The following is a 27,401-nucleotide window of genomic DNA, read 5'->3' on the forward strand; positions in this document are numbered from 1 at the left end:
CTAAAATCAGGTAACCACAGAAACTTTGACAAAGATTTGTTGATTTGTAGTGTTTTGGTTTAAGAAACTAAGGAAACTGTTATGGACACTGTAATGAACTGGTTAACTTTGTTCATGAAATCGCACGTGGGGGTAGAGACATTCTTCGCTTATCTAACACCACAGTATCCGGCTAGGTAAACAATTGCGTACTGATGATTAACGAATGTAAAGAGACGTTTTACAGAGCATGAGTGAGACTCAGGTCACCTAAAGGACAGCTGAGGAAGACTTCGGCCTTCATCCCCAGCGATCACCAGAAGGCAGATTACGACCACCTGGCAACTGACGGCGCAAGCGCACACACAATGTGGAAGACACCAGCCGCCACGTAGACAGGAGCTAGAAACTGTAAAAATAAAGGGACTCTTCCACATTTTCGGCGCGAGCCTTTGGCGGAGCATTGTCTCCCTGGCCACCCAGCGCTGTTTTGCTCTCTTATCGCTTGCTAATAAATTCAATCTTGTTATTTAATACAAATTGGCTCCTCCAATTTGTCACAAGCGTCTATAACAGACACCAGTTTGCTGCTTGGAAACCCCTTACCCTTCCCACCTCGATCTAATTATCGAGGATTCCAATCAGTAGAGTTAAGTGAGATTAACCAATGATTATTTTAACATAAGAATAGAATCATAGAATCACAGAATCATAGAATCATTTCGGTTGGAAAAGACCTTCAAGATCATCGAGTCCAACCATTAACCATGCCCCCTAAACCATGCCCTGGAGTACCCTGTCCACTCGCTTTTTGAATACCTCCAGGGATGGTGAATCAACCACTTCCCTGGGCAGCCCATTCCAATGTTTGACAACCCTCTCAGTAAAAAAATTTTTCCTAATATCTAACCTAAATCTCCCTTGCCTCAACTTGAGGCCATTTCCTCTTGTCCTATCTCCAGCCACCTGACAGAAGAGACCAACACCCACCTCACTACAACCCCCTTTCAGGTAGTTGTAGAGAGCGATAAGGTCTCCCCTCAGCCTCCTCTTTTCTCAACTGAACAACCCCAGATCCTTCAGCTGCTCCTCATAAGACTTGTGCTCCAGGCCCCTCACCAACTTGGTTGCCCTTCTCTGGACACGCTCAAGCAGCTCGATGTCTTTCCTGTAGTGAGGGGCCCAAAACTGAACACAGTACTCGAGGTGCGGCCTCACCAGTGCCGAGTACAGGGGAACAACCACCTCCCTGTTCCTGCTGGCCACTCTATTCCTGATACAGGCTAGGATGCGATTGGCCTTCTTGGCCACCTGGGCACACTGCTGGCTCATATTCAGCCGGCTGTCAACCAGCACGCCCAGGTCTTTCTCTGCCGGGCAGCTTTCCAGCCACTCTTCCCCAAGCCTGTAGCGCTGCATGGGGTTGCCGTGACCGAAGTGCAGGACCCGGCACTTGGCTGTGTTAAACTTCATACAATTGGCCTCAGCCCATCGATCCAGCCATATTAATAAGATGGTGTGACTGAAGGACCAATTATTAGAAAGGTTAAATTTAAGAATAGACATAGTATGCATTTTTATGTAAACTAATATTGATGATGGTGAGAATCGTACTGTGCAGAATCACCTAAGAGAGGTCAAGCAGCAGACAAGTGAGGAAGACTATGGAAGACCACCAGAGGGCTCCTGAAGACCACCAAAGACCTTCACTGCGCCTGCGTAAAGAGACATTTACATATGTTAATGATTTATCGGAAAGTTAATGATTATGTATAACATTTTCCAGAAATTTAGTGAATATGTATAACAGGTGTGTATTTAACCTGCACAGTTAGACTAGACAGGTGCACACGATAGGTGGAGCTATCCCCTGTGTGCCCAGCGCTGCAATAAAGGAGTGCCTGCTTCTTAACTTCTCATTGCTGTTAAGGAGTTTTATTCCGGATTTCAGTAACACTCAGAAAATGTATTTGATTTTAAGAATGAGGTGCTCTCACAGGTAGAGGTGTCCCAGAAAACTTGATGCTGAAGCAAAGTGATAAATTGTAAAGGAATAACTCACCTGGTTCAGTGGAAGGCACCCAGCAGTGCCGGAAGGCTTAAAGATGAAATGGCTGAGCTGAAGCAAACACAACCACACTGAAACTGGAAAATTTATCTGAAAATTTATGCATGGAAAATGCTGTATTTACCTTCAAAAGTGAATGACCTGGAAAATCTGGCATGCCAGTTTTTGAACTGTTGGAATTATAATTAAACAATTAAAGATCACGATGGAGTCTACTTAGCACAGTTTCTTCAAACAAAAATGGTGCCTCTTTAATCTCCTAGAATGTACTAATAAATGAATAGGGGATAAAATTTATTTGGACTTTCGATAATTTTTAGTATAGTCCACCAAGAGAAGCTACAAAAGAAACGAAGTGGCGAAGTACACAGAGGAAAGACTCTCCTGCTTCAGAAACTGGCTAAAAGGGACACAAAAGAAGAAGAAATAGGCTGTAAATTGCTGAAATGGCAAAGGTTAACAGTGGGAACTTTTGACTGTGTTTTTATGATAGCATATGTCCATACATTCTGTATGGTATGTCTAAATATTTTGATGGTTTTAATATTTTGTACCAGCCGTGGAAACTGGTTTGCTGCTAGATGACTGTAAAAGTGAGATTTGGTAAATAATTATTAGAAATCTTATACTAACACTATGTTTGAAACAATAGACAAAAGTATAGCCAGGCAATTAACTAGCAGAGGTAGTTACTCATAAGTTTTGCAGTTCTTCTTTGCTCTTATGACTAGATGTTCCTGTACGCTAGATGAGAACAATGTTGAAACTGACCACATGTGATTGAAACTGCGTTAAGCTTCAAGATCCAAGGACAAGGACAAAGACTTGAAGGTCAGCCAACAGAATCTCAAATGGGTCGGTGGTTGCAAAAGCAGCCCTTCGACTCAAATGGATCCTTCATTGCGCATGATCGGATGTAGGCAGTACTATGATAATCAGTTACAATCATTTTTATGTGTATGTATACCAATCTGATTAATATGCAATTAGTTATTCTATATAACCTGTTAGTGCTAAAGCTGTGGTATGCACGCTAGGTGGAACTATCCCCCGTGCATCCAGTGCTGCAATAAAGAATGCCTGCTTTCTAAAACTCCAAAACGAGTCTTAGAGAGTTTCTTCAACTGGCTTTTTGGTATCATTTAATAGAACAGGTTTCTGCTTTAAAGAAAAAAGAAAATTTATTTAAATCCCATTGTCTCACAGGAACATGTTGATTTAAATGAAATTTGCTATGGAAAATGTCAAAATGAGTCATATGAACTTTACAGATTTAATTATGTTGCAAAGTTTCATTCATTATAACTAGAATTTCCTTTCATGACATGAACATTTAATGTGACTATTTTACTTATATTTACAAATTACTATAAACGTCAAACTGCCAAAGCAAAAATATTTGGGCAATGTTGAAATTAAACATATCAAAATTACAGAGGAAGAAATATCTCAATTGTCTTAAATTCATTTTTTTCCAGAACTTTTTTTCTGCATGAAATAATTGAAAATTTTTTTCTGGACAAGAATTAAAAAAAAAAAAAAGAAAAAAGCTTTCAAACTACTGACCTTTTCTTTAGGATGGTGCTTTGTTTCATTTCATAATAAAAAAGATTGACCAAGTCCCACTCTAGAATTAATGTTCCCTAACCTATTTGTTAAAATCAAAAAAGAAGCTGGGAACTTGAGTTAGAGCTCTTGCAATAATCTTCACATTAATGTTAATCACCACTGAAAAGATTTAGAGGAAATTCCCATGATGAGACAAGCAAGATGAACACGGAGCAGCAGTTTGGCAGGTGAAGCTCAGTGTTGCTATCTGAAATGTAAAGGGGGAAATGGTCTGTCCTATGCATACATTATTTTTCAGATGCTTAGGACATGTCTACAGAGCACATCTGCAATGAGTATACTGATTTCAGTACCCAACAGAGCTCTTTCATTGTGCTCACAAATAGTGCTGTGTGGAGATATCAGTAATTAAGTGCAGATATTCAGAAAATAGACCTAGAGTATAATTTTCCAAAGTGTGTAAGTCACCTGGGAGTCATCGCTATGGACAAACAGATGAAGACCTTAGCTCAGCAACAGCAACAGTCAGCAATGCTACCAGAGTGTAAGGATCCATCATGAACAGATTGAAGAATAACATATGAGAGACCACAGTGCAATTATATAAATCAAGCATATGCTCTCACCTGGAGGGCTGTGTTCAGTTCTCATCACTCCATCCCACAGATGTGACAGAAATGGTAAAATCTCAGGGACAACTTCAGAGACAAGGTCTAGAGGGCTGGAAAAGCTCTCATACCATGAGGTGTGGAAAAGACCAGGAGCACTTATGTATATGTTTTGCCCTGCAAGGATGTAAGAGACTGTAAGAGACTGTGTTGGACTATATTTGTCTCGACTTTGCTGACCATTTGCTAGCCTCAGCATCCTGTTTCTGTGGGGAGTACGTGCTGAAGGCCCTGAAGAAATCACCATATCCGCCTGAAGCTAGCAGTCTCTGTGGAAATGGCTGAACTCTTTGGAAAAACTGTGTACTCCTCCCTCAAAAAAGGAACTGGAAAAAGGAACTGAAAGGAACTGCAAGGGATTGATAATCAGCGCTTGAAACTGGGACTTTGTCATGGTCTGTCTGCTGCAACCTGGAACTTGGACCCCCATCACCTGCACCGAGGCCGAGTCAACGGGACGTTGCTGGCTTCGTGGTGTTGGTAACTAGTCTTGCTGCATCTCTCCCGTTCTCTTGCTTAGGCCTGCCTCTCTTTCCTTTCTTCTTCCCTCTGTCCTGTTGCTATTATCAGTTGTTATAGGAAATAAAACTTGTAAGGTTGTACGGCATCTGACCTCGTTTGTGTCTTAATCTCGCTCTTGGGATCGTTTAAGAACCCTCCCCAATATTGGATCAGGACATTTTTTAAATTGGTGTCACGGACAGGATCCCCAGAGATGAGAGTGCTGTACTACTTTGTTGTGGAATTTTTGTGTTAATGTGCAGTCTGGCTCCTGAGAGCGAATAGGGGGAACTTGGATACTCATGTGTGACCCTCTCAGGACGCAGACCCCCCCCGCTTTGTGTTAGAGAAAATGGATTCTCAGAAAACTGCTGATGTTTGTGATTTTGTGCCCTCACAGGTTGAAGGAATAGGTAAACTTTATGATCTGTTAGAGGCACACCGATCTCACCCCTCACTCCAGGGACAAGATTGGGTGAAAAACCACTGGTTTCAACCACAGAGTGTGGTGGATAGGATAAGAATCTTGCAGAAGGAAGCTAAGATTAAGAAGGGGAAAGGAAAAGCTATAATCTGTGCGGTGTTGGGAGTGAGTCTGGCAGCTGCGGTGGAAGAGAGAAAGCAGAAGTCTTGTCAAACTGATAATGTAATAGACTCCCTGCAGATGGTAATAAAAGGTCTGCAGGAACAATTGAAAGAAAGTAAGCAATTGTTGGAGGAGGAAAGGAACCAAAATGTGATATTAAAAGAGGAATTGAGGAATCAACTTTTGAGAGAGGCAGATACACAGGCGGAGGTGGAGAAAGGGATACGGCAAATCTACCCCCAAGGAGATTTGCAGAGGGCAAAAGAAACTGTAGAAAGCCTCCCACATATGTATCCACTGATTAAAACAGAGTATGTGTATGAGGACGATAGCGATGACCGTCCTCAGGTTATCACTAAAGAAGTCCCATTTACAGCAACTGAATTAGCAAAGCTGAAAAAAGATTTTGCAAGGGCTGCAAAGGAATCGGAGACAGAGTATGTGTGGAGAGTGTCTTTGTCAGGAGGGGATGGAATTTTGTTGTCAGAGAAAGAAGCAGAAGGATATTGGGGTCCGGGTGTGTTTCTAACTACTGGCGATCGCTGAGCCCCATGGTCATTGACTCAGAGAGCTGCGTATTGGGCCGGAGGGCTGAACCCCTTGGAGAGGGGAGATCCCCTTGCCATAACCGGTACGGTGGATCAGTTAGTGGAAAGTGTGCAAAAGGCAGCATGTCTCCAGATGATGTATGATCGAGAGCTCAAGCCCCACCAGGGCTCCCCGATGATGATGCCTGTGGACCCAGAGAGGATGACTCCTCTGATACGGGGACTTCCTGACTCTCTGAAACCCATTGGGATTCAATTGCAAGGGAGGATTCAAAACACCCCCAATGGAGAAAGAATTATGGCCACTCTGGAGGGAAAAGTGTCCCCTGATCATCGGCAGTCAGGGAGAAAAGTATGGACATGGGGGAGAGATAGCTCAGGAATTGATTAATTTTGGGAGAAAATATGGCCCCGTTGGTGGATTGTCTCAAAGAACTGAAAACAAGATTGTACGACGACTTAGTGGGCGGCAATTACCCCCTGGAAAAGAGAGGCCCCTAACTCGACAGGGACTGTGGCAGCTAGGGCTTCAGAAAGGCATTCCCCGGGACTTGATGGACAGACTCCCGACCCAAAAATTGGAGCAACTTGTGCAGAATTGGTCAGGGCAAAGGGCTGTTTCCAAACCAACCCCTAGTGCCCCACCCTTGATAGACCTTGAGGAGGAGCCGACTAGGGAGAAGAAGGTGGCAGGAAACTAGACCCTCCGCCCCCCGAAAGTGAGGGGGGAGGCGGAGGATGGATGTTTGTTAGACAACTCACCTGCAATACAAAAAAGGGGATTACTGATTACTGTTGCTGTAGGACCAAGGAAAAGACCGGTGACCTTTTTAATTGATACTGGGGCACAAATTACCGCGCTAAGGCGGACTGAAGCAGAACAATGCGGAATTTCGATTCCATCTAGAAATCTGATTAAATGCCTTGGGAAAAACACAATCAGTGCCTATGACTCCGGTGACACTATGGTTGCCAGGGGAGGAAAACCCTGTCAATACCATGGTGGCCGTAGGATCGTTCCAGATGAATCTCCTAGGTATAGATGTTTTGAAGGGTAGACAGTGGCGTGACACCCAGGGAAACTCATGGTCTTTTGGTGTCCCTCAGATTAGGCAATTGGCCGAAACATCCGGCACAGAGGTGCGTCTATTGCAAGCAGCACCTACCCTCCCCCCTTCCAAATTGACAAATGTTAAACCCTACAGATGCCTCGTCAAAGCGAGAAGGAAAAATTTGGAAATATCGAGCTGTGGCACTTCGAGTAGATACCAAGGAACAGATCATTACTGAAGGGGAAGGTAGTGCACAAGTAGGAGAACTAATTGCTGTGTGGAGCGTTTTCCAACATAAGGCTCAATTTGCTTCTTCTGTCTATATCTATACTGATTCTTATGCTGTGTTTAAAGGTTGCACTGAGTGGCTTCCATTCTGGGAACAAAACGGATGGGAGGTCAATAGAATACCTGTATGGCAAAAGGAAAAATGGCAGGATATTCTTACCATTGCCAAACAAGGGAAATTTGCAGTAGCATGGGTAGCATCTCATCAACAAGATGACGCCCTGGTGAGCCAATGGAATGCCAAAGTGGATGAGCTAACCCGGCTAGCTCCCCTACAAAGCACCCAGATAGTAGAAAATTGGGAACGTCTGTTAGAATGGCTACATGTAAAACGGAAACATTCAGGAGTTAAGGACCTTTATTGTGAGGCACAAGCCCAAGGGTGGCCAGTTACCAGGGAAGAATGTAAAACTTGCGTGTCTTCCTGCGAACAATGCCGCGTCCATTTGGACAGACACCCTCTGGAGGGTGACCCCCTGCATTTAAGAGAGGGAAAAGGCCTATGGGAGGCCTGGCAGATTGATTACATCGGTCCCTTTCGAGGGTCAGAGGGAAAGTACTACATACTGGTAGGTGTGGAGATAGTATCCGGACTAGTGCAAGCTAAAGCATGTGCTAAGGCGACAGGAGAAAACACAATAAAGGCTCTGAAAGAATGGTTTGGAATTTTCCCCAAACCACAGTCAATCCAATCAGATAACGGCTCACATTTCACAGCCAAAGTGGTCCAGGAATGGGCAGCCCAGGAGGGAGTTTCGTGGGTGTTTCATACTCCGTATTACCCACAAGCAAATGGAACTGTGGAAAGAACCAATGGTCTGTTAAAACACTTCCTCAAACCGCATAAGCCAGGATGGGCTGAAAGAGTGTGGGATGCAGTGACCAGCGTTAATAGTCGCTGGGGAGTAAATGGATGTCCAAAGATCACAGCATTCTGTCCAAAAGCTCCAACAATCATGCCAGCCCCACATGGCCCTGATCACCCCAGCAACCCATCTCATTTCCCAGGACAACCTGTCTTGGTCGAACTTCCCACAGTGGGCACAGTGCCACTGGTGTTGGACACACCCCTTAACAAATATACCTGGAAGGCAAAAGATGCCTGTGGAAAGATTCATACTAGATGGATTGTTCCCTCTTTCTAACCCGAGAAGTGAATTTGGTTTTGTTTCATTTTCAGGAAGAAGCAAGCGACCCAGATGTACCCACGGAAGAAGAGGAGCAGACGATGTTATGTTGGGGATTTACCTATGAGGGTGAAGGGAAGCCAATTCCCCCACCTCCCCCAACCCATATGATCCCTTTAAGGATAATGAGTTTGTTTTGTCAGCAAAAGCTGTAAGCCAAACCTTTAATCTGAGTCACTGTTGGATTTGTGGAGGACCTCTAGGGTTGTCAAGCTGGCCGTGGACCTCCACACCCCTCACTCCAGCATAAATCGTAAGCAATTATAGTGAAACTGATAACACTACCTGGGATGATAGTGAAACATGGCCAATTCAATTTCCTACTGTGGGTAGATATTGTTTAAATCGCACCCAGAAGGGAGGGGTCAATGTCGGAGAAAGCAGGTGTCAATGGACACTCACACATAAATTGGTTAATGAAAATAGAGGTGTTTACATATGGATGTGGCTTGATGAAGCCAGACGCAACAAAGGGTTCAAAGGGTTTTGGTCGAACAAAAATGAAACCTTCTTTCTCTGATGGCCTGGACACCATATTTATCATCAAATTTGTGAGTGGAAAAACCACACTGGCGCCTGGTATTGTACCGGCCAGACAAACAACAACAAGCCAAGCACCTTTTTTACCCCTTTGGGAAATGAGAACACAACTTATTTTCAATTCCCAAAGGCTGCAGCTGGACCATTTGCTAATGGTGCCAAAGCTAAAAAAGGCCATTATTAGATTTGTGGACATACTGCCTACAAACAACTACCAGCAAATTGGTCAGGGATTTGTTATATAGGGATTATCCGACCTCTGTTTTTCCTTCTTTCAGAGGCAGGTGGTCCTCAATTGGGAGTAAGACTATATGATAATTTAGGGGACAAAAGAATTGCACGTAACAAGCGATCTGTTGACGTTAAAATAGGTGGAACACAAAAGTGGGGGGAAAATGAGTGGCCTCCCGAAAGAATAATTGAGCATTATGGGCCTGCCACTTGGAATCCCAGTGAACCAATAGCAGGGGCACAAGAACCGATTTACAATTTGAACCGCATAATTCGATTGCAAGCAGTCTTAGAAATTATTACCAATAAAACTGCTAATGCTATAGACCTTTTAACTCAACAATCTCAACAGATGCGCACTGCAATCCTTCAACACTGCATGATTTTGGATTACTTACTAGCTGAAGAGGGAGGAGTATGTGGGAAATTAAATGTCTCTAATTGTTGTTTGGAAATAGACGATGTAGGTGAAGTAGTTCTTCAACTGACCACAGATATTAGGAAACTAGCCCATGTCCCCGTTCAAACATGGGACGGCTGGAACAGTGATTTATGGTCTTGGTTACCCCGAGCACCATGGGTAAAACAGCTTCTGTTTTATCTGTTATGTGCATTTGTCGCTTTGATGTTTTTGCCATGTATTATTCCTTGTTTTATTCAATTAATCCGACGTGTTGTATCTAACATGCAATTTGTATCTACTGCCTCGCCTGATGGTGTAAAACAGATTCGTGTTGTTTGTCAATCAAAGCACGTAACTGTATCAATTATTTAGACACATGTGTTTACTCAGATTAGTAATTTTGTGGCAATTGCTTTGTTAGCTCTCGCTATATTTTCTCTTGTGGTATGTATGTGTTTATATATTGGTTAAATATGTTAGGTTAAAGTATTGTTAATCATTGTTATATAGTGTTGTTGTTCATTCACCTTTGTTTGGATCTGGGATAGAAGTTTCTAGGTCCAGACGACGCACGCACCCTAGGATAAGGGGGCGTGGAAAGTGGTTTTCCCACTGCGCATGCGGATCCCAACACCGGCAGACCAGGGCAGCCGACCGCGTGGACTGTTAGGGCTGTGACCACTTTGTGGTACATTGCCAAAAAAATGACAGAGTACGAGTATGTGTTCATGTTGATTCCAATTTACTATATAGCCTTTGCTTTGATAACGGTTATCTTAATAGTTATTCTAATACTTCTTTTTTGTCCTTGTAAATGTTCACCATGTAAACTACCATCGTGTTTTTCTACTGATTCTTCGCAACCTTAAAATCAATTAATAGTATGTTTTGATATTGTAGAGTTAGTTAAATTTATAATGGTTAGTTGATGTGTGATGGGTTAACCCTGGCTGGACGCCAGGTGCCCACCAGAGCCGTTCTATCACTCCCCCTCCTTCTCAGCTGGACAGGGGAGAGAAAATATAACAAAGAGCTTGTGGGTCGAGATAAGGACAGGAGAGATCACTCACCAATTACCGTCACGGGCAAAACAGACTCAGTTTGGGGAAAATTAACTTGATTTATTACAAATCAACCGGAGTAGGGTAATGAGAAATAAAACCAAATCTCAGAACACCTTCCCTCCACCCCTCCCTTCTTCCCGGGCACAACTTCACTCCTGGATTCACTACCAACCCCCCAGCGGCACAGGGGGACGGGGATGGGGTTTACGGTCAGTTCATCACACTTTATTTTCTGCCGCTTCATCCTCCTCAGGGGGAGGACCCATCACACTCTTCCCCTGCTCCAGCGTGGGGTCCCACCCACAGGAGACAGTCCTGCACGAACTTCTCCAATGTGGGTCCTTCCCACGGGCTGCAGTTCTTCATGAACTGCTCCAGCATGGGTCCTTTCGGCACAGACTGCTCCAGCGTGGGCCCCCCACGGGGTCACAAGTCCTGCCAGAAAACCTGCTCCGTGGGCTCCTCTCTCCACAGATCCGCAGGTCCTGCCAGGAGCCTGCTCCAGCGCGGGCTTCCCACAGGGTCACAGCCTCCTTCGGGAACCCACCTGCTCCGGCGTGGGGTCCTCCACGGGCTGCAGGTGGATATCTGCTCCACCGTGGACCTCCATGGGCTGCAGGGGGACAGCCTGCCTCACCATGGTCTTCACCACGGGCTGCAGGGGAATCTCTGCTCCGGCGCCTGGAGCATCTTCTCCCCCTCCTTCTTCACTGACCTTGGTGTCTGCAGGGTTGTTTCTCTTACATGTTCTCACTCCTCTCTCCGGCTGCCGTTTTCCATCTGTCCCAACTTTTTTCCTTCTTAAAAATGTTATCACAGAGGCGTTACCACTATCGCTGATTGGCTCGGCCTTGGCCGGCGGTGGGTCCGTCTTAGAGCCGGCTGGTATTGGCTCTCTCGAACACAGGGGAAGCTTCCAGCAGCTTCTTACAGAAGCCACCCCTGTAACCCCCCCCGCTACCAAAACCTTGCCACACAAAGCCAATACATGATGTTAAGTAGATGTTGTTAAATATTAGATGTTGTTGTTTAACTTACTTAGAAATGTTATAATATGGATAATTGGTATGATATTGTTGTTGGTTCATGTTGTTGTTTAATGTAGAAATATTGGCCTTGGAAAGCCAGATCATCTTATTTTAACCTTTGGTTTTTCTTTTGCTGCGTTATGTTAAGTCATTTTGATAGAAAGTTGTTAACTTGATTATATCGTTGTAGTATGCGCTTTTTTCCCTCTTTCTCTTTCTATACCCTTATCTTTCACGCCACCATGAGGACAGCCATGTCGAGCCACGGGGTGGTGTAAGAGACTGTGTTGGACTATATTTGTCTCGACTTTGCTGACCATTTGCTAGCCTCAGCATCCTGTTGCTGTGGGGAGTACGTGCTGAAGGCCCTGAAGAAATCACCATATCCGCCTGAAGCTAGCAGTCTCTGTGGAAATGGCTGAACTCTTTGGAAAAACTGCGTACTCCTCCCTCGAAAAAGGAACTGGAAAAAGGAACTGAAAGGAACTGCAAGGGATTGATAATCAGCGCTTGAAACTGGGACTTTGTCATGGTCTGTCTGCTGCAACCTGGAACTTGGACCCCCATCACCTGCACCGAGGCCGAGTCAACGGGACGTTGCTGGCTTCGTGGTGTTGGTAACTAGTCTTGCTGCATCTCTCCCGTTCTCTTGCTTAGGCCTGCCTCTCTTTCCTTTCTTCTTCCCTCTGTCCTGTTGCTATTATCAGTTGTTATAGGAAATAAAACTTGTAAGGTTGTACGGCATCTGACCTTGTTTGTGTCTTAATCTCGCTCTTGGGATCGTTTAAGAACCCTCCCCGATATTGGATCGGGACAAAGGAACGTCCCAAGGTCAAAGGGATGCTGAGCTCTGTCCCCTGAGTAAGCACTGGCGTTGAGGTGAGTGTGAACATGAGCCCATGTGAAGAACGTGTGTGGCTCCAGCCTTGCGAAATGGCTTCACTTGAACTTCTCAGTACAGGTTGATCCTGCATGTAGAGCACAAAAGAGAAAGGGACACAATGAAAGTATGTCAAATAATGAACGGTACAGAAAAGGTACATTAATAAAGCCATATTTTATTAAGCTAAAGATGTTGCATTAAAAATGAAATAATTGCTTTTTCACACAGCATATAAACCAGGTTACAGAACTTGTTGCCACCATGCAGAACTGAGCTAGATTTAGCAGAGTTCAAAACAGAATTAGGAGCAGAGGTAGACTGCAGGAACATACAGTGGTAAATAGATATCAGCAGAGCTCTGTAATCATAAACGGTCTTGAATCAGGGTATATAGTCTTTCTGTAATGGTGGTTGGACAGAAAAATTAAGTCAATTGTCTTTAAGATTGAGTTTTGATTTTTTTTATGCAGTACTGAAAGTGTTCAGACTTTGTGGAGTTGTGGAAAACACCTAGTTCATAGAGAATATTATACCCAATGTATAACTATTAAATCAATTTAGGGAATGCCCTTGAGAGAATAATACCATCTGAAGAATTCTGCAAACAGCCTTTTAAATTATATAATAAAATTATACTTTTTGATTTGAGCCCTGTAAATGTTTGCTGTACAGATAAGAATAAAGATCAATAATTCCTCTCTGAAACCGGTTTGATTAATACAAGTACTCCATAGAGAGGGCTTAAGCCCATTCAGAGGTTCTGTGGGCAAGATCTCTCACATTACAATGGGAAGGGATCCTAAAGCACTGGGGTTTTGCCAAGGGTTTTTCCCCACAGAAGCATGAGGGAATTGTGTTTGAGTGTGGCTGCAGAGGTCAGGAGTGGGCGTGAGGTGGGTTGAACCTGGCTGGAGGCCAGTTGCCCACCAAGCCACTATATCACTCCCCTCCTCAGCTGGACAGGGGAGAGAAAATATAACGAAAGGCTCATGGGTTGAGATAAGGACAGGGAGAGATCACTCGCCAATTACCATCACGGGCAAAACAGACTCAACTTGGGGAAAAATAACTCAATTTATTACCAATCCAATCAGAGTAGGATAATGAGAAATAAAACCAAATCTTAAAACACCTTCCCCCCACACCTCCCTTCTTCCCAGGCTTAACTTTACTCCCAATTTTCTCTACCTTCTCCCCCCGAGTGGTGCAAGGGAAAAGGAAATGAGGGTTGCAGTCAGTTCGTCACATGTTGTCTCTGCCGCTCCTTCCTCATCAGGGGCGGGACTCCTCACACTCTTCTCCTGCTCCAGCGTGGGGTCCCTCCCACGGGAGACAGTCCTCCACGAACTTCTCCAGCATGAGTCCTTCCCACGGGCTGCAGTTCTTCACAAACTGCTCCAGCATGGGTCCCTTCCATGGCATGCAGTCCTTCAGGAAAACCTGCTCCAGCATGGGTCCCCTGTGGGATCACAAGTCCTGCCAGAAAACCTGCTCCAGCGCAGGCTTCCCACAGGGTCACAGCCTCCTTCAGGTGCACCCACCTGCTTGGGCATAGGGTCCTCCACGGGCTGCAGGTGGATATCTGCTCCACCATGGACCTCCATGGACTGCAGGGGGACAGCCTGCCTCACTATGGTCTTCACCATGGGCTGCAGGGGAATCTCTGCTCCGGCACCTGGAGCACCTCCTCCCGCTCCCCTTTTCACTGACCTTGGTGTCTGCGGAATTCTTTCTCTTGCATGTTCTCACTCCTGTCCTCTGGATGCAGTTTCTGTTCTGCAGCAACTTTTTCCCCCTTCTTAAATATGTTATCACAGAGGTGCTACCACTGTCGCTGATAGGCTCGGCCTTGGCCAGCGGTGGGTCTGTTTCGGAGCCGGCTGGCATTGGCTCTGTTGGACATAGGGGAAGCTTCCAGCAGCTTCTCACAGAAGCCACCCCTGTAGCCCCCTCTGAGGGACTGAAAGAGTTAATGTCTCTAATGAGGACAAGGCAAAAGGATATAGGGAATCGGGGCTTTTTCTAACTATGAATAACAATAGAGAGCCCTGGTCCCTGTGATAGCTTATGTCCATACATTTCATGTGGTTTGTTCAAACTTTTATGGTTTTAATATTTTGTACCTTCTATGAAAACTGGTTTGCTGCTAGGTGATTGTGCAAGTGAGATTTGATAAATGATCATATATTAACATTATGGTTGAAACAATAGACAAAGGGTAACCGGGGAGATAATTACAAAGTCTAGTCAAGTGATTAACTAGTAATTATTCATAAGTTTTGCAGTTCTTTGCTCTTCTGACTAGATGTTCCTGTACGCTAGATGAGAACAATGTTGAAACTGACCACATGTGATTGAAGCTGCATTAAGCTTCAAGATCCAAGGACAAGAACAAAGACTTGAAGGTCAGCCAACAGAATCTCAAATGGGTCAGTGGTTGCAAAAGCAGCCCTTCGACTCAAATGGATCCTTCATTGCGCATGATCGGATGTAGGCAGTACTAAGATAATCAGTTGCAATCATTTATATGTATACTAATCTGATTAACATGCAATTAGTTATTCTATATAACCTGTTTGTGCTAAAGCTGTGGTATGCACGCTAGGTGGAGCAATCCCCCATGCACCCAGCGCTGCAATAAAGAATGCCTACTTTCTAAAACTCCAAAATGAGTCTTAGAGAATTTCTTCAACCAGCTTTTCAGTATCATTTTGGCACCCCAGATGGGACAAGGCTTCTGAGACTCGATGGACGTGGGATCGCAGGACCTCCAGCCGGCACCGAGATTTCTTGGGGAGACCCTTGATCCCCGTTCCCCGGGCTCACAAGCCAAGGCCACTAGTAAGATTTTATTTAAAGGCATTCTTTTGATTAACCTGGTTCTGGTATTCTGGTCTGGTACTCTTACCTGTAAGCCTGACTAAGAGAAGTCAGCAAGAAAGAGATATAAAAGGATCCTTAAAAATCTGGTATTCTGGTAGAAGTACTTCTCTGGTAAAGGGTATTCGTCTCGCTGGTTGAAGGTGGAGATACCCATCTGGTTTGGTCTCGGTACTTTGATTAAGGCTTTGGTATTTGACTATTGATTTTGGATATGACCTTGGATCTCTGATTGATTCTGTTTGGTATTTTGACTTAGGCTCTGATATTTGATTTTCCGATTTTGATTTTTGTATATTGAAGGTATTGATAATGGGAACAGGACAGTCAAGTGAACTCCCTAAAAAATCACCTCTGGGGTGTGTTTTAAAGCACTGGAAACAGCTGGGGGGTGTCCCGGGTGGTAACATGTGGAGAGAAGATTTGATTAAATACTGTAATCATTGGTGGCCTCTGTATAAGCTTGATGAAGGGGAAAAGTGGCCTGTGAATGGGACACTAAATTATAACACCATGTTACAACTTATGTTATTTTTGCGACGTGAGCAGAAATGGGATGAAGTTATGTATTGTGATTTGTTCTTTACCTTAAAGAATCATCCTGAGTGGCAAAAGGATTGTGGAATTAATATGCCACCCAGCGATCCTTTTGTGCTATCTTTAAAAAGAGAGAAAAACAAAAAGGTGATAATAAGCTCAAAAGGTGTTGTTCTGCATGTAGTATTGGGCAAAGATGTTTAAAGTTATACGAGCAAGAACTAGAGGATGATACTGAAATGATAATTGGATCTCAAAGGGCCCCACCTAGAGCTGCTCCCAGAAATAGTGATGAAAGAAAGCCCATGAATAGTCCTGTCACAGGGCGAACAAGAGCTAAACAAAGCGAAGTTATTCAAGCTCCTCTTCGTCAGTTGCTTGGGACTGAGGGCGTGGCAACTATTAAAGTACCCTTTTCCATTGTGGATTTAAATAATTGGAAAATAGCAACTGGGAGCTATTGGGAAAACCCTGATCAAACAGCCCACGCTTTTGAAACAATGATTCAGACTCAGGATCCTGACTGGAAAGATATACAAGTAATAATGGATGTACTTTTTGATAGCGCAGAAAGAGATATGATCTGGAGGGTTGCTAAAACCCAGGTAGAAGCACAAGTGGCTTCTGGAGTATTACAGGGAACAGTGGAACAAAATTTTCCATCTACTGATCCCAAATGGGACCCTAATAATTTGGCTCAGAGAAGACTGCTGGATGAATATCAAAAATGGGTTCTATTCGGAATCAGAAATGCTATGCCTAAGGCAATTAACATGTCTAAATTATATGAAATTAAACAAGATGATAGAAAAGAGTCTCCCATTGAATTTCTAAGCAGATTAAAAGATGCTGCTAGGAAATATACTAATATGGATCCTGAGTCTGAAGAAGGAAAAGCTCAATTGGCTCCTTTATTTATAGGACAATCCTCTGATGATATCAGAAGGAAATTACAAAAATTACAAGGAGTAGATTCTCGAGATTGGGGAAAATTATTAGAAGTTGCTTGGGTGGCATATAGAAATAGAGATGAATTACAGAGTAAAATGAATGCAAGGTTAGTAGCTGCTCTGGAAGTAGGAGCTGGCATGGGACGAGGCAGAGGAGTTATTCCTCGACGAAGGGGATGTGGTCGAAGAATGGGACGAGGGAGAGGAACTGGATTGGGGTCACCAGTGGGATTAAACCAGCCCCTGGGACCGAATCAGTGTGCATACTGTAAACAAGAAGGACACTGGAAAGGGGAATGTCCCCTGAGACCTACAAGGTCACAAGTGATCCCAATTTCAACTGCACAATCTCAGCAAGGTCCCCCTTTCTTGGGAAAGTTGAGTGAAAGTATCTGGCAGAGACCGGAGGGGAGTCTCCCAGCAGAACCTCTGGTTACAGCTAACCTGGGAGAACAGAAAATTGAATTTTTAGTTGACACTGGAGCCACCTTTTCAGTTTTAAACACCTTAGAGGGGGAGTTTTGTTCTGAAGAAATTAGTGATGTTGGTGTGACAGGTGAATGAGAGGCTAGACCCTTATTTAAACCTTTGACAATGAAATTAGGAAAGCAAAGGGTCACTCATCAGTTTCTGTATTTGCCAAATTCTCCTAAACCCCTGTTAGGGAGAGACCTACTTGAGAAATTGGAAGCAGAAATTAAATTTAAAAATGGTGAGATTAAAATTCTAATTCCAGAAACTAAACATATCGAAGCAGTGGCTTTGTTGTTACAGGACGGTTACCGAAAGCAGAGGATCATACCAGTCGAAGTAAATAATGCTGTAATTCCAATTGTCTGGGCTGGGGAAGTTCCTGGTAAATCCAAAAGAGCAGAGCCTGTGAGAATTGATTTAAAGCCAGGATCGAGTCCAGTAAGAATTAAACAATACCCCCTAAAACTGGAAAGTTGGAAAGGGTTAGTACCGATAATACAAAAATTTCTGAAGTACAAATTGTTAATAGAATGTGAATCCAAATATAACACCCCAATCTTGCCTGTTAAAAAGGCTAATGGAAAAGATTACAGGTTGGTTCAAGACCTCAGAGCAATAAATCAAATAGTACAAGATATTCACCCGGTAGTAGCAAATCCTTATACTTTGTTAACAACCCTAACAGAGAAACAAGAATGGTTCACAGTGTTAGACTTAAAAGATGCCTTTTTCTGTATTCCCTTGGATCCCAATAGTCAAGAGCTTTTGCTTTTGAATGGGAAAATCCTGAGACTGGGAGAAAAACACAATATACATGGACAGTCTTGCCTCAAGGCTTTAAGAACAGCCCTACCATTTTTGGAAGTCAATTGGCACGAGAATTAGAGATTTGGAAGAAAGAAAATAATCAAGGAATCTTGCTGCAATGTGTGGATGATTTATTAATTGCAGCTGAGACAGAAGAACAATGCACAAAGTTAACTATTAGCCTTTTGAACTTTTTGGGAATCAGTGGATATCGAGTGTCAAAAGAAAAAGCCCAAATAACCCAGAGAGAAGTAACTTATTTGGGTTTTGAAATCCTGAAAGGAGAGAGACAATTAGGAACTGAGAGAAAGGAGGCAATTTGTCGTCTCCCTGAGCCTAAGACTCTAAAAGAATTGCAACCATTTCTGGGAATGGTTGGGTGGTGTCGCCTGTGGATTGAAAATTATGGCTTGCTGGTCCGACCTTTATACAAGCAGCTCAAAACCTCAAACAATGAATTTATAGATTGGACTGATGCCGGGAAAGCTGCTTTTAAACAACTAAAACAGGCTTTAACAGAGGTGCCAGCCCTAGGCCTGCCAGATCTCACAAAGACATTTGAACTCTTTACTCATGAAAGAAAAGGTATAGCTCTGGGTGTCCTGGCCCAATATCTGGGACCAAGTTGGCGAGCTGTGGCCTACTTCTCAAAGCAATTAGACAATGTGAGTCTGGGATGGCCTGCTTGTCTGAGAGCCGTCGCTGCAACTGTGCTATTGATCCAAGAAGCTCGCAAGTTCATCCTAGGACAGAGAATTACAGTGTATGTTCCCCACATGGTGATCACTGTGCTCGAACAGAAAGGGGGGCATTGGTTATCCCCTAGTAGAATGCCGAAATACCAAGTGGTGTTGCTGGAGCAAGATGATGTTTACTTAAAAACTACTACTATCGTTAACCCTGCTGTGTTTTTAACAACTGATCAAGTTGAAGGAGAACTGGAACATGACTGCCTGCAGACAATTGAAGAAGTCTACTCCAGCCGACCGGATCTCTGAGATGCGCCACTGGAAGAAACAGATTGGGAACTATATACCGACAGAAGCAGTTTCATCCGTGAAGGAAAACATTTATCAGGATATGCGGTAACCACTACTGAGAAGGTAATTGCATCACGAGCTTTGCCCTCGAATGTATCTGTCCAAAAGGCTGAATTGATAGCTCTTACTCGAGCACTGGAACTAAGTCAAGGAAAGCGAGTCAACATTTGGACAGACTCAAAGTATGCTTTTGGAGTAGTACATGCACATGGAGCGATATGGAAAGAAAGAGGGCTGTTATCTGCACAAGGAACCACCCTTCAGCATGCAGAACAAATGCTGAAATTGTTAGAAGCTATTCAAAAGCCAACAGCAGTCGTGATAATGCACTGTAAAGCACATCAGTCAGGTAGGACTGTCCGTGAAACAGGTAACTGATTGGCTGATAGAGCTGCTAAAGAGGCTGCAGAAAAAGGCATCCTAGCACTAGTTCCAGAGAAAAGTGTAAATTTGCCTAAAGAAGGTCCAAATTATAATGAAAAAGATGAAGAATTAATTATTAAATTGCAGGCTAACAAAAATGAAACAGGATGGGCCATAACACCAACAGGTTAAATAAGAGTCCCACCTGCAATAATGAGAGAAATTGCCCAGGCTGAACATAACAAAGTACATTGGGGAACAGAAAACCTTGTTAAACATTTACAAAAGTGTATTTTGAGTAGAGATATGACAAAGATTATTCTAACAATTACAAGTGGATGTGAAATTTGTATACGCAATAATCCCAAAACCAGTAATAAAATCATTTTTGGAATTACTAAGCAAGGAAATTCTCCAGGAAAATTTTGGCAAATTGATTTTACAGAATTGCTTCAAAAAGAGGGATACTGATATATCCTAGTTCTAGTTGATACCTTTACTGGGTAGCCTGAAGCTTTCCCTTGTTGCACCAACAAAGCAAGAGAAGTAGTTATCATCATTGTTATAATCTGTGTCGCTTTTAGCTGTCTTAAACGAGCTGTGACACAATCTGTGTTCAAGTGAGACTACTAAAAGAATTAGTAGCCTCAAACAGAAAGGGGGTAATTGATAGCATATTTCCATACATTCTGTGTGGTATGTCTAAATATTTTGATGGTTTTAATATTTTGTACCAGCCATGGAAGCTGGTTTGCTGCTAGGTGACTGTAAAAGTGAGATTTGGTAAATAATTATTAGAAATCTTATACTAACACTATGATTGAAACAATAGACAAAAGTATAGCCAGGCAATTAACTAGTAGAGGTAGTTACTCATAAGTTTTGCAGTTCTTTGCTCTCTAGTACTGCCTACATCCGATCATGCGCAATGAAGGATCCATTTGAGTCGAAGGGCTGCTTTTGTGACCACCGACCCATTTGAAGTTCTTGCTGGCTGTCCTTGAGGTCTTTGTTCTTGTCCTTGTTCTTTGATCTTGAAGCTTAACGCAGTTTCAATCACATGTGGTCAGTTTCAACATTGTTCTCATCTAGCGTACAGGAACATCTAGTCAGAAGAGCAAAGAACTGCAAAACTTATGAATAATTACTAGTTAATCACTTGACTAGACTTTGTAATTATCTCCCCGGTTACCCTTTGTCTATTGTTTCAACCATAATGTTCATTTATCAAATCTCACTTATGCAGTCATCTAGCAGCAAACCAGTTTTCATAGAAGGTACAAAATATTAAAACCATAAAAGTTTGAACAAACCACATGAAATGTATGGACATATGCTATCAATTATAGGGAAAGATGGTTTGGGGAACCTTCTCCCTCATCCTGATCCTTTCCACTGGAGGACAGGGAAAAGATTCTCCAGATTTAGCTTGGAGTTTGATTCAAGGTTTTATGCACCTCTGGAATGACACCAGTCCAGGTGTTTGTACAAAGGAATTCAATTCGGCCTCATTAATCTAAACATCACCAATCTTCTGAAAAAGCTGGTAAACCAAATTGCTCCTGGAACAATGCTTCTGGGGGACCTTTTATGGCTCTAAAAACCCTCCCTCTGATGATTCAAAGATTTATCTTCTTCCCTGAGGAGGAAACCTTGAATCTTGTGATGTTATTGCTAAAAGAACATGGGGTATGTGGGATGTTGAATCTAACCGATGGAGAATGCTGTCTCGCCATACACAATGCAACTACCTCCTTAGAAGAAGCGTGAAAGAAGATGAGAGAAGTCACAGACAAGACTGGAGAACTTTTCCAAGTGATGTAACCAAGAGACTGGTTTAATGGAGGATCGTTGCTGACCTCTCTCTTAACGTCCTTGGGTCGCACGGGGTGGGGAAAATGGCTTGTTAGCATTGGACTCATGTTGTTATGTGGATTTTTGTTCTTAATGCTTGGCCTTACAATTGTTCACTGTATGATTACCTGTGCCATCTCTTCCCTCTCTTCTCTCCCTCTTCTGTCCACAAAGTGAAGTTTTGTACCATTCGAAGCTTTGTACCGTTCGAAGCTTTGTACCGTTTGAAGCTTTGTACATGTTCTCACTCTCCCGCCCTTTCTCACTCTCCCCTTTCTTTACATCTAAATCACCAGCCTGGGAGAAGACTATGAAGAATCCATGAAGATTATATAGACAATGTTTGAGCCACAGGGTGGTGTGAGGGACTGAAAGAGTTAATGTCTCAAACATTGTAGTAAGGCACATTCTGCATAAACAACGAACCCTGCATAACAAGGAACTGCAGGTGAGAAGCCTATCAGCACAGATCAGCACAGGTGTTGTGGTTTAACCCCAGCCAGCAACTAAGCACCATGCAGCTGCTCACTCACTTCCCCCCCACCCAGTGGGATGGGGGAGGGAATCAGGAAAAAAAAGGTAAAACTCATGGGTTGAGATAAGAACAGTGTAATAGAAGAGAAAGGAATAAACTAATAATGATAACAATATTAAAATGACAATAGTAATAATAAAGGATTGGAATATACAAGTGACACACAATGCAATTGCTCACCACCGGCTGACCAACGCCCAGTTAGTCCCCAAGTGGCAATTCCCCCAGCCCCACTCCCCCCAGTTTATATACTAGACTTGACGTCACATGGTATGGAATACCCCTTTGGCCAGTTTGGGTCAGCTGTCCTGGTTGTGTCCCCTCCCAACCTCTTGTGCCCCTTCAGCCTTCTTTCTGGCTGGGCATGAGAAGCTGAAAAATCCTTGACTTTTAGTCTAAACATTACTTAGCAACAACTGAAAACACCAGTGTGTTATCAACATTATTCTCATACTAAACCCAAAACATAACACTATACCAGCTACTAGAAAGAAAATTAACTAGAAAATTAACTCTATCCCAGCCAAAACCAGGACAGAAGTCCAGGTCTGTACTAAAAGCTTTCCTTTCTGATATTCACCCTGCACAGTCTGCTGGCATTCAGGATTGATACATGATTTTTTTTTTTTTTTTTTGAAAAAATACAAGAGGCAGGTTAATGAAGTTTTGTTTTTCTCAGGTTTTGGTGATCTGAAATCATAAGTGTTTTGGAGTATCTGAGTTCTCTTTGTGCAAACCCCCAAAGCTTTGGGGTGCTGTGATAGAACGTGAACTCTATCCCAGCCGAAACCAGGACAACAGGACATCAGCAACAAGACGCGGAGGGCATGCTGGAGAATGCGCAGCTCCGTGTTCTGATATGCTGAGCAGGGCAGCTCACCACGTATGACCAAAGATCAAAAAAAGGTCACGCCTGCAGGGAAGAAGTTACTCCCCAAAGGACCCCCAAGCCCACCGACCCATTTCCCAAAGGTTCTGAAAGCACAAACCACGCATAACGCCTAATTAGCTAAATGAGTTCGATTGCCTGACCAAAGGAGGGGCAAGGAGATTATAAAAGGACACAAAATGAAGCCCCACGTGCGTGTGCTCACTGCAACTGGACCTCTAGACTGACTGGACCAACGCTGGACCCAGGACCAGTGAAATCTTTCTCTTTTCTTTTCCTCTTTCTTTCTCTGTCTCGCTCTCTCTTTCTCTCTCCTTTTTGATAACCCCTACACCTCATCCCTTTAGACATAAAACCGTTGACCAAGTCTGGGACTAGAATCATAGAATCATAGAATCATTTAGGTTGGAAAGGACCTTCAAGATCATCGAGTCCAACCATCATCCATGCCCACTAAACCATGTTCTGGAGTATCTTGTCTATGGGCTTTTTGAATACCTCCAGGGATGGTGACTCAACTACTTCCCTGGGCAGCCTATTCCAATGTTTGACAACCCTCTCAGTAAAGAAATTTTTCCTAATATCCAACCTAAATCTCCCTTGCCGCAACTTGAGGCCATTTCCTCTCGTCCTATCTCCAGCCGCCTGACAGAAGAGACCAACACCCACCTCACTACAACCCCCTTTCAGGTAGTTGTAGAGAGCGATAAGGTCTCCCCTCAGCCTCCTTTTCTCCAGACTAAACTACCGAGTTCCCTCAGCCGCTCCTCATAAGACACGTACTCCAGGCCCTTCACCAACTTGGTTGCCCTTCTTTGGATGTGCTCCAGCACCTCAATGTCTTTCCTGTAGTGAGGGGCCCAAAACTGAACACAGTACTCAAGGTGCGGCCTCACCAGTGCTGAATACAGGGGAACAATCACCTCCCTGCACCTGCTGGCCACACTATTTCTGGTACAGGCTAGGATGCGATTGGCCTTCTTGGCCACCTGGGCACACTGCTGGCTCATATTCAGCCAGCTGTCAACCAACACACACAGGTCCTTTTCCGCCAGGCAGCTTTCCAGCCGCTCTTCCCCAAGCCTGTAGCATTGCATGGGGTTGTTGTGACCGAAGTGCAGGACCCGGCACTTGGCCTTGTTGAACTTCATGCGATTGGCCTCAGCCCATCGATCCAGCCTGTCCAGATCTCTCTGTAGAGCCTCCCTACCCTCAAGCAGATCGACCCTCCCTCCCAACTTGGTGTCATCTGCAAACTTGCTGAGGGTGCACTCAATCCCCTCATCCAAATCATTGATAAAGATATTAAACAGAACGGGGCCCAACACCGAGCCCTGGGGAACACCACTCGTGACCCGCTGCCAACTGGATTTCACCCCATTCACCACTACCCTCTGGGCTCGTCCATCCAGCCAGTTTTTCACCCAGTGAATAGTGCACTTGTCCAAGCCATGAGACGCCAGCTTCTCAAGGAGTATGCCATGAGAGACAGTGTCAAAGGCCTTGCTGAAGTCAAGGTAGATAACATCCACAGCCTTTCCCTCATCCACTAGGCGGGTCACCTGGTCATAGAAGGAGATCAGGTTGGTCAAGCAGGACCTGCCTTTTGTAAACCCATGCTGGCTGGGCCTGATCCCCTGCTTGTCCTGGACTTGCCATGTGAGTGCTCTCAAGACAAACCGTTCCATTATCTTCCCCGGAACCGAGGTCAGGCTGACAGGCCTGTAGTTCCCCGGATCCTCCCTCTGACCCTTCTTGTAAATGGGAGTCACATTGGCAAGCCTCCAGTCCTCTGGGACCTCCCCTGTTGACCAGGATTGCTGATAGATGATGGAGAGTGGCTTGGCAAGGACCTCCGCCAGCTCCCTCAGTACTCTTGGATGGATCCCATCGGGTCCCATAGATTTGTGAGTGTCCAGATGGCATAGTAGGTCATTAACTATTTCCTCCTGGATTAAGGGGGGTATATTCTGCTCTTCATCCTCGCCTTCCAGCTGAGGGGGTGGAGTACCCTGAGGATAACTGGTGGATTCACCTTAATTTAGCCCAAGGTAATTCTGAACTCACCACAACCCCTCCCTGGTCTGTCCTGCACTGGTTGTGACACTCCCCTGCTGCCAAAACCTTGCCACGCAAACCCAATATAGGGCAGTAGCCCTCAGAGGTGTGGACCTCTCTGAGTGACACTGGGGCAGGAGAAGGTGTTATGCCCCAGCCCAGGCCCGGCAGGGTGTGAGACTGCCCCCCTCCTGCTGACTCAGATCTGCACCATGAAACCTCATCCTCTAACTTTTTGGAATGATTTCTAGACAACCTTTGTCGTCCCGCCCCTGTTAAGCACATCCTATTGCTTTTTTCTATAAGCGCATTTCAAAAAAATCTTTTGTATGACTTGAAACAACCACCAAAACCACAGTGGTTTTGTGTAGCTAAGCCAACCAACTCAAAGCCAAGTGGAAAGGAGATGTGGCAAAATAATACCTATGGGCAACTGGGAGGCTCCTTGCCCAGTTTGGTAACATTGCTTATAGATTCACCTTTGATCCAATGCCTGGGCAGCTCTACCTGTTTCTAAAAAAAGCACTTCTGCTTCATGAATATCTTTTTAGCTAGCTGAAAGTGTTCCTGTGTTTAAGTGAAACGAGCTGGTCTGCAAATGACTTCTGCAAATTTAGACTCTGTAGACTGGCCTACAGATGTCCCAAACCACTGCTTACCCATTTCAGTTTCTCCTTATGGATTAGAAAAACTCCACAGCCACTTGCTATGAAAAAAAGTTACATAATTTCTTCTACACTGTTGCATGCATTGGGTTTGCATGGCAAGGTTTTGGTAGCGGGGGGGAGGGGGGGCTACAGGGGTGGCTTCTGTGAGAAGATGCCAGAAGCTTCTCCCATGTCTGATAGAGCCAGGGCCAGCTGGCTGCAAGACAGACCTGCTGCTGACCAAAGCTGAGCCAATGAGTGATGGTGGCAGTGCCTCAGTGATAACATATTTAAGAAGAGGAAAAAATTTCTGTGCAACAGAAAACGGCAGCAGGAGAGAGGAGTGAGAATATGTGAGAGAAACAACCCTGCAGACACCAAGGTCAGTGAAGAAGGAGGAGGAGGAGGTGCTCCAGGCGCCAGAGCAGAGATTCCCCTGCAGCCCGTGGTGAAGACCATGGTGAGGCAGGCTGTCCCCCTGCAGCCCATGGAGGTCCACGGTGGAGCAGATATACACCTGCAGCCCATGGAGGACCACAAGCTGGAGCAGGTGGATGCACCCAAAGGAGGCTGTGACCCCGTGGGAAGCCCTTGCTGTAGCAGGCTCCTGGCATGACCTGTGACCCCATGGAGAGAGGAGGCCATGCTGGAGCAGGTTTTCTGGCAGGACTTGTGACCCCATGGAAGGAACCCACACTGGAGCAGTCTGTTCCTGAAGGACTGCACCCCATGGAAAGGACAGGTGGAAAGGACCCATGCTGGAGCAGTTCATGAAGAACTGTAGCCCCTAGGAATGACTCATGTTGGAGGAGTTCATGGAGGACTGTCTCCCGTGGGAGGGACCCCATGCTGGAGCAGGGGAAAAGTGTGAGGAGGAAGGAGCAGCAGAAACAACGTGTGATGAACTGACTGCTGCTCAGGGGGAGGAAGAGGTAGAGAATTTTGGAGTGAAGTTGAGCCTGGGAAGAAGGGAGGGGTGGGGGGAAGGTGTTTTAAGATTTTTTTTTATTTGTCTTTACCCTACTCTGACTTTTGATTGGTAATAACTTAATTTCCCTGAGTTGAGTCTGTTTTGCCCGTGATGGTAACTGGTGAGTGATCTCCCTGTCCTTATCACGACCCACGAGCCTTTCGTCATATTTTTCTCCTTCTGTCCATCTGAGGAGGGGGAGTGATAGAGCGGCTTGGTGTGCACCTGGCATCCAGCCAAGGTCAACTCACCACAGGCTTTTTTGAGCATATAGTAGATATCCTTGTGATTTAAGTGAAGCTGCCTATTTTTAACACAATATGAAATCTATCTGAATATAAATACATTCCATGTGGCACTTTGTGGTAGTGTCTTGAAAATACTGTAATAATTAGTGGAGAACCACAATAGAAAACCTTTTAATTCTGTGCTGTTATCCTCCCATTCCTTGGTACCACAGATGAAACATAATAGCTCACATCTGCAGTATTATGTAGGGTTTAGTTTGATATACAGTACTACATTATATACATATTCAAAACTGTAATAATACTAAGGCGTGAAATAGCTTACTCCTGAAAACATTCATGGCAGGATGTAGATGCAGCCTCTTGCTCCTGAGCCAGCATATATATCTGCATCAATAACCATGTTGTGGTTTAACCCCAGTAGGAAGCTAGGCACCACCCAGTCACTCACTCCCCCACAATGGGATGGGGGAGAGAATTGGAAGGGTAGATGTAAGAAAACTCGTGGGTTCAGATAAAAACAGTTTAATAGGTAATGCAAAAGCCGCGCACAC

At 44.4% G+C, this 27,401-nt stretch overlaps 1 protein-coding gene across 1 annotated transcript in view; it reads left to right on the top strand.

The window, feature by feature from the left end:
* The window catches only part of LOC128136069 (uncharacterized), a 45,342-nt gene extending 36,741 nt beyond the window's left edge, over positions 1 to 8,601 (top strand). The window contains 4 exon segments of the mRNA XM_052775154.1: positions 2,368 to 2,509; positions 5,105 to 6,283; positions 6,285 to 6,520; positions 8,568 to 8,601. Coding sequence (XP_052631114.1) covers positions 2,368 to 2,509; positions 5,105 to 6,283; positions 6,285 to 6,520; positions 8,568 to 8,601 — 1,591 coding nt within the window.
* The last annotated feature ends 18,800 nt before the right edge of the window (positions 8,602 to 27,401 follow it).

Source organism: Harpia harpyja, chromosome W (genome assembly GCF_026419915.1).
Source record: "Harpia harpyja isolate bHarHar1 chromosome W, bHarHar1 primary haplotype, whole genome shotgun sequence".
NCBI classification, from domain to species: Eukaryota; Metazoa; Chordata; class Aves; order Accipitriformes; family Accipitridae; genus Harpia; species Harpia harpyja.